At 42.8% G+C, this 16148-nt stretch overlaps 1 protein-coding gene across 5 annotated transcripts in view; it reads left to right on the forward strand.

The window, feature by feature from the left end:
* PRKCQ (protein kinase C theta) overlaps nt 1-13841 on the forward strand; it is a 549254-nt gene extending 535413 nt beyond the window's left edge. For all 5 annotated transcript variants that reach the window (XM_085653544.1, XM_085653545.1, XM_085653543.1 and 2 more), the window contains 2 exons: nt 8904-9032; nt 10167-13841. In XM_085653544.1, the coding sequence (XP_085509670.1) occupies nt 8904-9032; nt 10167-10322 (285 nt within the window). In that variant the 3' untranslated portion in view covers nt 10323-13841. The remainder of the gene's footprint in view (nt 1-8903; nt 9033-10166) is intronic.
* Nucleotides 13842-16148: the final 2307 nt, after the last annotated feature.

Genomic DNA, 16148 nt, shown 5'->3' on the forward strand with positions numbered 1-16148 from the left:
ATTCAAATTATGCACTTGATAAGAGTAATATGCTGCCTAAAAAAAAAAAAAAAAAGCAACCACTCATAGGGAATGCAAAGCATGTGAAATGTAAGCAGAAACAACATGGTTACCTAAACGATCTCTCACTAACTATTCAGGAATCAGCGAGTGGTTTCACCTGAAAAGTTATGGACATGACTAGAGGGCCCTGAAGGGAACCGTTTCACTGTCCATTGCTTACATCCTTACAAAACGTAAGCAGTATGGTATAAAAAGACCACATCCATAAACACAGAGCCATGGTACACATTGTGTTTTCCAATCCACCCATCAACCAGGTATTGCAGTACCTCCAGGAATGGTACACTCTCCCAACCTGGAAACAACAATGCTCTTCAAAGAAAGACGAGAAAATGAAAGTAGCACTTCACTGGCAAACTCTGTAAAGTGATACTGGTGTATTTGGATGTAAAAAGAAACAATCTGGCCACTTTGCAACCCCTCTGTCTTGCTATTATTCTCATATAAGAAATTCTATTTCTCTACATGCTGCTGCACTTTGGATTTGAAAAAAAGAAGGGCATTTCTCGGCATTTTTGGATCCATTTCACAGGGAAGCAACTAGAAAGACGAGCGTTTTTCAAATTTGGATCCATTTCACAGGGAAGCAACAACAGGCACACAGGAATGAAGCCGAGCCTCGTGGCATGCCTGGGCATACCAAAGTGTCCCCACCCTAACCCAAACCCACCGATGCAAAAATCATGCTGCTGCAGTTTGGATTTGAAAAATTACAAAGAAGGGCATTTCTCGGCATTTTTGGATACATTTCGCAGGGAAGCAACTAGAAAGACGAGCGTTTTTCAAATTTGGATCCATTTCACAGGGAAGCAACAACAGGCACACAGGAACGAAGCCGAGCCTCCTGGCATGCCTGGGCATACAAAAGTGCCCCCACCCTAACCCAAACCCACCAATGCAAAAATCATGCTGCTGCACTTTGGATTTGAAAAACTACAAAGAAGGGCATTTCTTGGCATTTTTGGATCCATTTCACAGGGAAGCAACTAGAAAGACGAGCGTTTTTCAAATTTGAATCCATTTCACAGGGAAGCAACAACAGGCACACACGAACGAAGCCGAGCCTCTGGCATGCCTGGGCCTTCCATAGTGCCCCCCCCCTAACCCAAACCCACCGATGCAAAAATCCCCCCTCCCCAGCCCCAAAACTCACCTTTACTCTCCGACGCGCAGGAAGCAAATAGCTGCCTGCGCCACGGAGAGCAAACGGGAAACCTCCAATGACGTCAGCGCGGCTCGCACGCTGACGTCATTGATGACGCGGGGGTGGCGGGGGGAGGCAGGGGAAGGTCTTCCCCTGCCTTCCCAGTAAAAAAAAAAAAGATCGACCACTCACGGGGCCCAGCGCTTCCCCCGTGGGTGGGTGTCATGACGAGATGGTCTCGTCATGGGCACAGCGCGACTGTGCTCCATGACGAGACCATCTCGTCATGGGCACAGAAGGGGTTAAATGGCAGGCAATGGAGCCATGGGCCGTTACGCCCGTCACCAGTCACCCACAGTTAGAGCCTAGGTTGAGGTTCTAATTTCCTGTCTGCGCCATCCCCAATAACGGGCATTTCAGGAGTGCTAGAGCAGCAAGAGCGAGACACAGATGTGCCCATTTTTTGCCAGCCTGCACTGATTAACATTTTAGCCACTCTGAAGCAAGGGAGGAATCAGAATTGGGAGGAATGGAGGATAGTACAAGGGCAGGGGCCGGGTGGGCGGAAAGGGCAGGCCAGTTTAACTTAACTCCAGCCGGGCCATATCATATTCATCAGTATTGTGCAGTGCTGGTACCTTGATATATAAGTGTACGGCCGGCGGCCAGGCAGTGCATCATCAAATCTTGTATAGCCACCGGACCAGAGTACTACTACACTGACGTGACCTGCTGAAATTCAGGTGCATTTTAATGCCTGTGGTGCTGGTAAACCAGACAACTAGGGCGTGTCTACTCTATACACACCCTGTGAGCTGCATTTTCAACAACCGGATGTGATTTTATATAAAACTAGTAACTCTTCACAGCGTCTCTGTTTGGTCAATACATCTGATCTCCGACTGTTCTAGAAACTCAATATTACTGTAGGCCTCGCTACATAAGGAGGCCCTGGCCTGCGTCAGGAGTGTGCCTGACTTTGAAAAGCAAATAATCGTTTTATACCTGACCCGGAGAGAGATTTAACATAAATCCTCCAATGCAATGAGAACGCTATAAACAATAAATGGTTTTGCTGAAGTGGGTGCTACAATCACTTGCAAAGCAAACTCGGGTACCCTCTGTCTGGTGCCCCTGGGAGTAGAGGGTAAAATTGACGCTTGTCCAGGTTTACAAAGCCTGCCCAGCAATCACACGTAAGTACGCTCCACAGCTCTCCACAGCCCACACTAGAGATTGCAACTACACCTCTCCAGGGCACCACAGAGCACACGGAGGCTGCACAACAGCTCTCAAGGGCACCACGCCGCACACTAGAGACTGTACTACCGCTATCAAAATCATAAGAGCATAAAGCAACCTTTTCATGTCCCCGCATTAGACTAGTGGATCTGCTCATTAGTCTAATGTGGCAGTTTGACCATGAGATCCGTCACCCAAAAAACTTTTAATACGAGAGGTTAAACGATTCTTGCATCCGGCCTGTGGTTTCCAGATACTGAGACGGTTTGTTACAGACACCGTCAGCCATAAGAAAACGTCTCTGGATAGAGGCTTCTAGAACACAGCACTGCCTCTGATGAATTTGTAGGAAGTTTTCTGGTGACCGTGTATACTACATAATTCTGACGACCGTCACGCCAAAACACTCCAAAAAAAAAAGCTGCGTTGGTTTGGCATGGGCCACTAGGTCCACAGCATTTTATTGACATGGCGAGTGTGACTAATTAGTATATAACTTCTTACCGTTCATGGAGGGCCGGGCAGCCAGGGCACACACTGCAGGCCTTTAGCTTCATTAACTGATTATTATGTTATGTTATGTTATGTTATGTTAAACTTTTATTTCTATAGCGCACGGCTACTCCGTGGAGTGTCCCGGCGCTTTATCGAGGCAGCTCAGTAAAACCGAAAACATAAAAACAGACTAAAGAAAAAAAGACAAAAAAAGACAAAGACACCCTACAGGTTAAAAAGCCACGTCTTGAGGCTCTTCCTAAACAGAAGGAGAGAAGAAGAGGACCGTAGGTCCAAAGGCAGAGAGTTCCACAACTGAGGGGCCCTCAAACTAAAAGAGCGACCCCCAGTGCGGGCCTTCCTCACCCGAGGAACCACCGCGAGAAACAAAGATTCCGACCGCAGAGATCTAACTGGGCGATAGAAAGACAATCTCTGCTGTAGATACCTCGCTCCGGTGCCAAATAGCGCTTTATGCGCCAGGGTCAGTGCTTTAAACATAATCCGCTTCCGGATAGGTAACCAATGAAGCGATCGCACCAGACCCGAAGCTCTCGCTCGCCTATGAAGGCCAAAGATGGCCCGGGCCGCGGAGTTCTGCACAACCTGCAGCCGCTGAACCAGATATTCTGGAAGACCTACATAAAGGACGTTCGCATAGTCCAATCTCGAGCCTATCAAGGCTTGCACAGTGATCTTTCTGTGCTCTTCTGAGAGTAAAGGCAGGAACTTCCGGAGCATCTTAAGCATACCAAAGCAGGTACCCACCAGGCCAGAAGTATGTGAGCTCAGTGACAAATTATTGTCAACCTTCACTCCCAGATTCTTAGCCACAAGCGATGCCTGGACAGGGCAATCCATACCTAATGGCCACCAGGCCTGCCAATCAGGGTCCAGAGAGCAGCCGAAGAACAGCACCTCCAATTTACTGGAGTGTGCCTTAAGGCCGTTTCGCTGGAACCAGCCAAAGACCAACTCCAAGCAACCCCGGATGTTCTCTCCATCAAAAGCCTGGCCTTTCCCACACGTGAAAAGCAGTTGAGTGTCATCAGCGTAGGATACGATCCGGGCCCCAGAGGACTCCACCAGTGCCGCCAAAGGTGTCATAAAGATGTTAAAGAGAGTCGGGCTCAACACAGAACCCTGTGGAACACCGACTCCCAATGGCGACATCTCGGCGGAGCTCGGAGAGGCCCAGACCGTTTGTCGGCGGCCTTCGAGAAAAGATGTAAACCAATTGAACACCGTCCCCCTCAGACCGATGTCATAAAGTCTGGAGAGGAGCACCTCATGGGGGACGGTGTCAAAGGCCGCCGACAAATCCAGCATGACGAGCATGACCCTTCCTTCAGAATCCAGTGTCTCCCTGATGATTTCCGACACTTCCAGCAGTGCCGTCTCCGTGCTTAAATTAGGACGGAAACCGGACTGCGATGGATGGAACAAATCATTGGATTAGAGAAATTATTATTATTATTATTATTATTAGGCCTGCCTGGTTGCTGCCTGCCAGTTCTCAACGTCCTTGTGAGGTCGGGCTGGCCTGACACTCAGTTCAGTGTTGAACCGTTGTACCGACGATGACTCGGTTGGTGGGGCGTGGCAATGCAATTTGAGAAACTCTGCGCATGCTGCCTGCTGCCGCACAGCCCCAGCCCCCACAGAACCAATATCACGCTCATATCAGGCCCCGCCCACTGGGCCGGCAAAACACTCAACTAAGGGCCGCGGCTACCATCAACATATTCTAGTACTGAACATATCAGATTGGGATTCATTCCCGCAACACACTTCATCGGTCCGGGACTGACTAACTCGGTAGACGGACGAGAAGTTGAACACAGCACTCTGCGAAAAGTCCAATAGTGAGGTAAATCCAATATATCAATGAATGACGCACAAAGATGCTTGTAGACCCGGCCTTGATAATTATGTGCCGGTGCTAAGCACCGGAAAGCTCCGGCACAAATTAAGCACTGAGTGAGTAGGCATGTGAGTAGCTCTATGAGTGACTGAGAGTGTGTGAGTGGCTGTATGGTTGTATGAGTGGATATATCAGTGGCTGTATTAGTGCATAAGTTGGTTTACGAGTGGCTGTATGGGTGACTGAGTGGATGTGTGTGTAGACCTATGAGTTAGTGAGTGGGGATATGTAAGTATTGGAATGTTTGTGTCAATGGTTTCGAGAATGGTAGTGTGGAAGTTGGAGTGGGTGTATGAAACATTACATGGGATGAGTGAGTGGGTGCGTCAGATTCTGTAGATGATGTCATCAGTGATGTCATTTGAGATGTCATGAGTGATGTCATTTGAGATGTCATGAGTGATGTCACTGACCATGTCATGAGTGATGTAATATGTGAAGACATAAGCAGTGCATTGCGGGGGCTCATTGTTAGCTCAGCTAACTGTAACTGCTGAATTTCTCTGGTTTTTTATGAGTGGAATATCAGTCTAACTAAAATCCCTGTAATATTTTAAGGTTTTTTAAATTCTATTTCCTAACTATAACATCCTTCTAACCTTTGTTTTTTTCGGTGAATTTCTAAGTTTTTTTTTATGCTATATCCTCACTATAGCATCCCTGTAACCTTTGTTTTTTTCTGTGAATTTTCAAATCCTATTTCCCAACTATAACGTCCATATAACCTATGATTTATTATTGAATTTTTAAGGTTTGAAATTGTATTTTCTATCTAAAATGGCTCTATAAGAGGTATTTTTATAAGGTTGTATTTCCTTCAGGAGATTAATAAGCAGTGTTTTTTTTCTCTGCATTTTGTATATTCTCAATGACATCGCAATCCCCGCAAACACGTCACGCAAAATGGAAAACAAAAGCAGACATTCAATGACCAACAACACAGCCAAAAATAATATGTAAAAAAAACATTCTGAGCATTACCCTACACATATTACTATGTACATACTTATTTAAAAACATGTTTAAACTCATGTTTTTGTGCTAAGTTTCTTTAAAATCCATCATTCAGACCTATTTTCCATTTTCACATTTATTTGGGATGTTGCAATGGCGTTGTTAACCGCGACGATCACTCCTTCTCCATAAAGTCTAAAACACATATATCCACACATACTACAGTATTTCCACACTAGGGGTTTCTTACAGTATTCTCTAAAGTCATGTTTTTTTAGAAAGTTTCTATAAAAACCATCCCTAAAACCTATTTTATCTTTCAGCGGTGACTCTGAAGACCACAATGACGTCGGTAATCCCGATCCCCGCTGACATGTCGTGAAAATGGAAAACAAAAGCAGACATTCAATGGCCACCAACACATCCAAAATTAATATGTAAAAAAATCCATTCCGAACATTGCCCTACACATATTACTATATACATACTTCTTTCAAAACATGTTTAAACTCATATTTTCCTACTAAGTTTCTTTAAGACATTCGATGGCCACTAACACATCCAAAAATTATAACTATATAATTAATATTAACCATCACAGTAGATAACTCACTATACAAATAACTCTATAAAAACATTTTACAAAATATCAATATCTCTCTAACAATGCATATTAATGATTCACTGATATATTTTTTTAGATTTTCACCAATATTCGCGACGACGTTAATAGTCGCGATGTCCCCGCGATGGTACACAGGGGGGCAGCGCTGGCGGTCGCGGCGTCATGACTCTGTCACAGGTGTCTCCAACCTTTTATGTAATAAGAGCTTCTTAAGGTAAATGAAAATCATTCTGAGCTACTATTATTGGCGTGGTAAAAGTGACCTTGTCATACAAGATCACTTTAGTGCCCCCTCATGCACGTTTACCAGCAGCAATCGCCTTGTTGCTTCAGGCAGGGTTGCCAGCGATTATGTGAAAAATGCTTTATGAATTTGGAATGCCTAACACATGACAGTCATAGCTGCAATGCCCCGGGCACCAATGTAATAATATTATTAATAAGTCTACCCAAAGATGCCTGCTTTAACAATCAGCTATCACCATTTCAATTTTGAGATAAATACGTTAAATCAACCAATTAAAAGTTTGTAATTTAGTGGGCTGGGATGCTCACTGGAGGCCTACTTACAAGTAGCTGGAGAGCCTCCAGTAAGACACTTGCTACTCGTTGGACAAGCCTGCTGTAGCACTACACTTCAACACTGGAGGTCATGCAACCACGCTTGCGGACCATCACAAGTGGTCAAACCTCTTGCCTTTTTCACCACTTTTGCCCTTCCCTTTACTACCACTAGGATAGCCAAGAACACCCAGAGGTGGGCGATATCGGCTCCAAAACAACCTTGAGATCCATTTTTATAACATCTGAACAATCCCCCACCTTGGGTCTTCTAGCATACTACTTTGTGCTACCTGTTTACTGCCTTCAGCATGCTAAATAGCTTTGTGTCCTACATTTACTCATACTTGATTTTACCAAAGACGTGCATTCTCAAAATAAAAGAAAGCAAGATGTTTACATTATTACTCAACTAGAACTACTATCCTGCTAAGGAACCCCCTAAAATCATATTTCAGATAAATGCATTGGAATATCATGTTTCAAAAACTTGCATTGGAAGGTCTTTGTTGGTGGCAGCTTCAAATCTGAATAACTTACTTTAGCCGTCTTTAAACCAATGATAGGCCCTTGCTAGCTTAGACACAGCATGGCCAAAGTCACACTGCTCCTGATTGGTAAACAATTCTTCACTTCAATGTTTCCCTCTAATTCTGCATCATTGCAAGCAGCACATCTGCCTGACACGTACACCAAGCTCAATGCCTGTTCTTAATCACTGATAGCACTGTCTCATTCTCACACCACATCTAGGAAGAGAATTCATGTCATATAAACCAGACTAGTTCAATAGCCTCATCGGAGATTATCCCAGACAATCTATCTCCATAACTGCAGCTCTGCAGCACACAGCTGCCTGCCTTGTTAATGGAAGCACAATAAATCCCTTAATTTGTCTTCCTCTCACCCAACAAATCAACTAGATAACACGTAGCTAACTCCTTCATCCCTACATGAAAACTTGCCAAGTTAGCTCGCATCTAATTTCATTGAAACAAACTGATAGATTGTCAGCACACCCTGGTACATCCACTTAGACCACTGACTGCTCTTGACATTGAAACCTTGCATAGCTTCAAGTCTTAGCCCTTTAGGCCTACCTCAGTGCTGCTGTGTCAACTCTCACATCGGTTGTACTAATTCAGATGCACACTCTATGCAAGGCAATCACTTCTCTTCACCAGCCCCCAATTCGCTGAAAGTCTAACTCCCTATTTGTACTAATCAGTCTGAACGGCCCAAAAACATTTATGTCTATGTGCTGTTTCATCTACAAGTGGAGGTGTTCTCTGTGCCACGTGAGCAAAGGGTTAGTTAGTTCATGAGGGAAGCCATCTTGGATATGTTCATACCTACTCATGTGATATAAGCACAAGATAAAAGTTGTAATCGTAAATAAAAAAATATATATATTGCGGTGCACAGTATCTAAGTGCTGTCGTTTGTCTATCTGTAAGCATATGTCCTTCAGATCCTTTGTGAACACGATCCAGCCGCCCGGGCAGCATGCTTCTGTCCTGCATGTAGCTCATTATTCATAACCATAGATGTTATTTTGCTAGTGAAGAAAGTTATTCTCTAAACAGGTTTATACAGCATCAGTTTGCACTATTATAGAAGTCACCTGTCTTTTAAAGTATGTTGCAGTTGTTTCATTAGTGGTTTCTATGAGAATGTTGAATACAAGTAGATTATTTTATAGGATCCAGCCCATCTCATGAGGTCGGCTGGGTAGATTGGTAAAGTGCATAGTGTTAGAAGAAAAACTTAATAAGATTCCTAAGACAAAACAGACTCACCTTCTTTGCTCGGCCGCGGCCATGCCCTCATCTCCTGCCAAACAGTTGTGAATACATCGTGACATGAAATAATTAACTAAATTTGCTTGTTTTCAGCTTTTCATCCGAGAACCCGAAAGAAGACTGGGTATGAAGGGGAACATCCGTCAGCATGCCTTCTTCCAAGGGATAAAATGGGAGGTTCTTGAAAACAGAGGGATGTGTCCACCATTTCAACCAAAAGTGGTAAGGCAAAATCATGAACAACTTGCATAGAACATTGCTTCAAAAGCACTAGTCTAAGACAGAATGAAAGAACTACAAAATTCTCTTTTGCTAGGTTTGAATGCAAAGAAAATTCGGTTGCAGCATTTAAGCGTAAGATTAGGCCAATTGTTTTTCATATGATATTGCAACAAAATGTAGTGTAAACGTTGTCAGTCCAGCATTTACAGTTGAGTGCTGTCCCATTGTAATCAATAAAACAACAATGCCGTGGAAAATGGATGAGGCTGCCATGGATTTGATACCATGGAGAGGCTAGTGACAGGTGGCAGGCACCATGCCCTGTGCCGCCAGACCTGTCACTTTCCACCAAAAGGTTTAACGAAATGTGTTTTTAGTCTGGAAAAGGGTATCCTACATCTGGACTTGCACTCAGTCCTCTCATCCATTAGGCGTATGGAATCTGAAACAAATACCTTGTCATCGGTACACTGACCCAAAGGCTCTTGGTTCTCAACAAAGAAGTCTCTTGAATTCACCTGAGTGATGGGAGATGTCATCCCATTCATATAGAACACCAATTCATCTTGTACAAATGACCTCAGATCCAACCCTTAATTGATTCATTTTTTGAGAAAATATGTCCACTATATCTCCTACCTAAAACATGAAGTCCTTCGTAGATCAAAAGAATGCTGTAGCTTCCAATTCCAGGAAGCACAAATAAGCCAGGAGAAGGTGCATTATTTTCTCTCTCACCTTCATTCTGAAGATCTGAAATATATCAAATCAGTTCTTCTCTTGAAAGTAAACATCATACACTACTGCAACCAAGCTTCCAGTCTTATATAGAATATGGTGTAATGCTGCGTAGCCATTGTTCTGTAAGTGTCAGTTTGGAAGATCACTCATCGCCTGATGCTAGGCTTATCCTTACCTTGCTCTTAAACAAGAATTTCTACGTGTACACTCGATGTTTTGGAAAAAGTAGGTTACTTGTGCCTTCCATGTTTCCATGACTACATCAGCATGTATTTTCCATGTAATACTCGTGGCAACAAGAGTGCCAAATGTAAACCCTCTCCTTCTTGTTAAGTGTCTTATAAAAAAATGTAATTTTCACTTGCGTAATATTTTGATGTTTTCTCTCTCCAGAAATCCCCAAGTGACTGCAGCAACTTTGACAAGGAATTCCTAAATGAGAAGCCTCGACTGTCTTGCGGGGACAGAACACTGATGAACAGCATGGATCAAAACATGTTTACAAATTTCTCATTTATAAATCCAAAGATGGAGGTTCTGCTTTCCTGAGACACCAACTCCACTCCTTAGCCCTTGGCCAAAAAAGAAACAACACCACCTACTGGACACTTTGACCGACACTTGTATCTCTGCAAGCGTCTCATGGTTGACAAACATTCTGCAAAGGAACATGTATCCTATGTGATCTAGGCCTTTATCCTATGTGCCCTTGCACTAGTTAAGTTATTGATGGATACCTCTATATCAACTTCACAGTCAAACAAATTAACTGACCTCTAGTTTATGTCAATTTGTTTGTATCCCCTTCCTACCTCATAGATCACCCACACAATGCAGAACAATAAATATGTTACACGGCCTGCGTGGAATCCAAATCCAAGTGGGATTTTATTGGATAGATGCGGGGAAAGCTGCCTAATGTCTATATCAATTTCACTCCTACTGTATTTATGAGCATCAGCAAACTCAATGCTGTTATATCTAGGGAGATATCACTGAGTCATAAGAAAGCAATGGCTATGGTAAATCCATGGACATAATGAATGTCTTGCTTTTGGGGTCATGTTGCATGCAGAGGATCCTCATCTTGGAAAACACTCTAAATTGGTTAAACAGAGATGTAAAATCCAAAGTTAAACCAAGCGTCATCAGAGCGCTCTCAGATTAATGGCTGGCATCTGCAGCATTGATTGTAAGCCCTTGGCTTGTCTTACTCTTTTCTTTGTATTTTCGAAAGTGGCAACTTTAAATCTCTGTCTGGCACCACTCATTGCACTTTCCAAGCTCCTCCTATCTCTTGTCTACATTTTCCACTACTCCCTCCCTTGCTCTTTCAGATCTTCTTCCCACTGCTTTACTCACTCTCTGGTCTTCTAACTCCTCCTCTACCCCCCAGCAATCCCTCGCCACCATGATACCCTTAAGGTGATAACGCACTCCACATGTACAATAGCATAGCACAGTGAGGGGATTATTTCTATTTAACTCTACTAATGTAACTCATTAGAGGAGCACTCACCAGAAGTGAAAAACATGGGAGGGAAACATTTATAAGAAAATTCAGACTGAACAAAAAAGCCCTTCATGAAGCTCTATCCATTTGTTTTCTGCAGCAAGCATACATAACTATATAAGTCCTTGAAATGTCAAATCAGTATTTAACTTTGATTTCTACAGCTATGTATGTAAACAATAATGTCTATGTTAATGCGAAACATATGTATGTCATTATACAGATATAAAGATGTTGAAATATTTTACATAAGAATTGGTCACACACATGCTGCAATTTCAGGAACTGGTCCCATGGCATGCCTGACGTTAGAACATCTGTTTCAACAGGTTGTCGTTTTCAGCCCTCATCATTGAGAGGAATGATCTCATAGATCTGCTGATAACAACCAGAATATTAGCTCATTCAGGGGTTAGCAATGCATAGGGGTCCCTAAACATGTGTTTGGCCACAGTGGCTAGCTGCACAGTGGAGAGGAGGTTTCAAATTAGTCCAGACAAGTTGAAACTGCTGATTTTGGATTCTGAAAGAAGACAGTGCAAGCCTTAAGTAATGCAAAGAATGCGGTGTGAAATAAGTTGGTACAACTCAGATGTTCAACTATGGCTTTCTCTACTGCCACATCTTAGCATTAATGTTGCTGAATCAACCATCAAGTTGGTGTTGTTTAATTGACAAGACTAGGAGACTTGTACCATATATTTTTGGGTCCAGACATTACACATTAGCTCCAAACCTATTTTGAAGCATCTTGACCTGCAGAAATACTCTATATCCAAAGCATGTCTTGCAAATAGCTGGGAGGCTCTAGTTTGTGCTTAACAGCTCCTTGTAAGGTCACTCTGCCAAAATAAGGTATCCTTGGATTCCTTTGAAACAGCGTGTGTTACATTCGATCTTTCAAATAAATGTTCAATAGAATTCATTGGCAAGTAGGGTTAATATTAGGCCTGGGCGGAGTTCACACAGTTACCAAAAAACACCGTCGCGCTACACGGAGTTCTGCAAGCAGCGGAGTGTGTTACGTCATGCTGCTCACGCTGATTTTTACAGCCAGGTGTTTGTCCGGCGCCATAAGTTCAGCATGAACAGCACCATGCGGAGCCCAAGAGGGCGCTGCTTCTTTCTGTCACTGGAGTAGATATTCTTCTTGAGCAGCAGCTTGCTCAACATGAGTCGGAGGTTTCTCAATGTGAGCGGTAGCAGCCATCAGCGACTGCCTGTTTTAAGAAATCCTGCCAGGAAGTGGTCTGGAGTAAGAATTTCCTCACGGACGCTCAGCAGTGTTAGTAAGCCACGGGAGAGGAAAAACTACGCACTGCGCCAGTACGCTGAGTTTTTTGGAACTCTGCTCTCTATACGGAGTGGGAAAAACTCTGCAAACTCCGCAATTGGAGCAGAATTTCACACCCAGTCCTAGTTAATATATTTTTCTGCATGGGCAGACTTGTGTTGTGCAGGAGGTACAACATCAAACATATACAGGGCCGTATTTTCATATAGTGAGATACAAAAATCTATAGGGCCTGTATGAAATAAAAACAGAAGTTTTGTATTCATTTAGTTTGAAAGTATGTATAAAGAAAAATACATCATATCATCTTTGCAACGGCTAATTATGGTACATTATACAAAACTCATCCATTGCAGGTGGTGCTTTGGATTACACTGGGTGCAAGGTGCCAATCACGGTGCCAAGATTTCATGAAACCTTAGGGCAATAGGAAACACAGGCTGAAAGTTGATTGTATACAACTCAGCAAAAGCGAAATATTTCCAATTAAGGTGGTGGTAGCAACATATTTTGTCCCTGATCAATTTGATAAAATCACCATCCAGCCTTTATAGCAACATTTTACATAATGTTGACACACTGACACCTTGCACTGAGAGTGATACTTGGTTCATGTGCATGTGAATTCTCAAAATGCACCATAATCATCAATCTGAAAGGTTATATAATGTTTTTTTCTTTGTATACACTCCTAATGTGAATGGATAAGCTCTTCTATTTTCATTTTACAGAGACTCAGTAATCTCTATATGTCATATTCTATGAAAATACTGTTGTGCATGAGTTCTGTGCATTAGTTCTAATAATACAAATGCCATTTGACCTTAGAAAACAAATCGTAGTCTATGTATCCTAGGCAACTATTCTTTGTAAGATTGCTTGGAGGCTTCCAGCGTCTACACCTCATCTTGGGCAATCTGTGCTGCTTACCTGTTGGCTTTATGGCTTGGAAGCTTTGAAGTACACCTCTACCTCATTGCCCAGTTCACTATAAGGTCAAACTTTGACCATAAGGACAAAGAAATCACATTGAACACTCGGAGGGCAATCATTCTGCTGCATTGCTCCGAAGATTTGAATAGGTCTGTCTGCCTGTGGGCTTTAAATTGTGTACTAAGTCCCATTACGTCATGGTACAGGATGTTTTTTATTGTGTTTTTGTAATTACATTTCATTTCTGTAAGATACTGTGATGTTCTCTGATGTAGGGTTTCGTGTTCACCTTAAAATTAAAATGAAATAAACAAGAATTCTATAGTGACTTGGAATCTTCTTGTATTTGATAACATTTATGGCACTACATTGGTTCGTCATTAGCTTGCCTAAGAGAAGGTGTATATATAGGGCCTCATAAGAGGACCCTGGTAATTCTGTTGAGGCAGGTAATTTCCATAATCTGCCCCATCGGTCTGCCTATTTGACATGGGCCCTGTGCTTCCTACAATGCTGAAAGGAGGCAAAATCACTTTGAGGAAACCCGGGCGAGAATAAAGAATAATTGGGTTATTTAAGAACGGAACTACCCACTCCCCAGTTAGTCTTCATTTCTTAGGGAACCTAGGGACCCTACTCGTGATCTCCATTAAGCCTGCCTGTCCTTTGGGAGTTACCAGTACTCCTTGAACCTGTAAAACCAGAAGGGGCAGAGTTAACAAGTGGATTACTTGGGTACTTCTAATGATGACTATAGGGTGCTAATTTGTTAGAAGAATGCAGGGGAAGTTAACTACCTATCCATAGAAAGTCTCCCTTTCCCAACATCTGTTGATTATTGCACCCCATTTGTCAAATACCCACTTCCTTCAGAATCACTCATCATGATGTGACTTCCAACTGTACTCCCCTTTTCCCTGACATTCACCTGCCGGTCTACCACTTTCTTGGGCAGTCTACCAAACTGATACTTTTTTGTCACATTCCCCCCTCTGTTATAAGCAACTCCATCTTAAGGAGAAATATTCAGCCTCAATCTAAAAATGTAAATCTTACAGCGATCACAGATAAGAAAAAGCAAAGTTATTGGGGCTCTTCTAAAACACCTTGTTTGCGATGAAGTTCCAAAGGCAACAAGGGCGACCGCTAGCAAAACGTCTTCATTTGTACAGATCAAAAGTGAAAGGAAGTCCTCAATAGTCCTATCTGAAGTGCATAAGAGAGAATGGTTTCTGTGATGCCCCTCAGATGTGACTGGTCTACAGGTAATGTAGTGTATTGACGTAGGGTGAATTGTGTCCAGAATTATCACCTTCAATTATGTGCTGACTGAGGATTGCGGCTAGAGTGGTATTTAGGGTAGTTGCAACATGACAAATATATGAGGAATCTAGCATCCCAGCATACTAGATCATCTTGACTAATCAGTTGATGAGCAAAAGGAGTTTTGGCCAACTGCAAATATTAAGTGTTTAGCTAATCTGGTGTTGCTAAGGCTGTACGTCTAACAACTGAAGAAATCTTAAATAAAGTTAGAAATATTTAAAGATGTTTTACAAAGAGGAACCAAGAGCTTAGCACCTATTTTACCTGCAAGAAGACCTATCCAAGCTGACCACAAAGAATCTTGGTCTCCCCTGCATTCGAGAGCAGTGGTATCCATCCCTTGCATTCAGGCACAACTAGATCCTCTGTATCTATGCCTCAGTTTTTGATACAAACAACTGAATATAGGTGCTGCAACCTTTTCCTGTCTGTCCTCTGAGATCATTTCAGTGTACACCCCCTGATTTTTCACACCAGTATATACCCGCATACAACAAACAGGGAACAGTCTAAAATAAAAAAATAAAAACTTGAACAGTGTTATGCTGTATGACCTCACAGATTAGTCCCACTCAGTTGGTTCCTTGGTTATTTATGGCCTTTTACTAGGAAGGATATTATCCACCAAGGTAGAATTTTCAAGGACTCAAAAGAGAATAACTATTTCCTTTTTATCACATAGTCTGTGTATGGATGCCTTATTTTCTCACTGTAGTCTTTGTTTTCCATGAACCTGTGTATTTGATTTAGGTGTTAAAATGTTCATTGTGGGCATAGAATTTTATGTATATGAATTTGTAATGCACATCATGCAACTGGAGGCTACTTCAGAGTGATTTAATAGGAACAGAAGTGACAAGCATTGAGAACCTCACAAGGAGCACAGGTATCAGCTGGGCTTTCAGATGCCTTTAAAAGCTTTCCACTGCCATGAATAAGATGCAAAAAACGCCATCAGTAGAACTGAGGTGAGTAGCATCGCAATGGAAGGTCCAGTCTTAGGCATGAGGCCAGACTGAGGTGTACTGGGTAAAGACTGGAAGAGTTCATACAGTAGTGATGCCGGTAAAGAATGCAGAATATATGTGTTTCTATTCATAGGCAGACGTGGGTCTGTAGCCTTCTCCAGTAAATCAGGGTGACCTATTCATAGGACAACCCCGCGCCGCACGGCCACCAGCTGTCGCGTGTGCCCGCCTGCCGCTGTTCTCAGCCTTCCTGAGCCTTCCCGCCTTCGGGCCACGCCCCCCCCCCGCCGCCGCTCGTAGTTTCCCGCATCCCTGCCATTCTGTTGCTTCGTTCTGATATT

This window comes from Triturus cristatus, chromosome 4_1, assembly GCF_964204655.1.
Source record: "Triturus cristatus chromosome 4_1, aTriCri1.1, whole genome shotgun sequence".
NCBI lineage: Eukaryota > Metazoa > Chordata > Amphibia > Caudata > Salamandridae > Triturus > Triturus cristatus.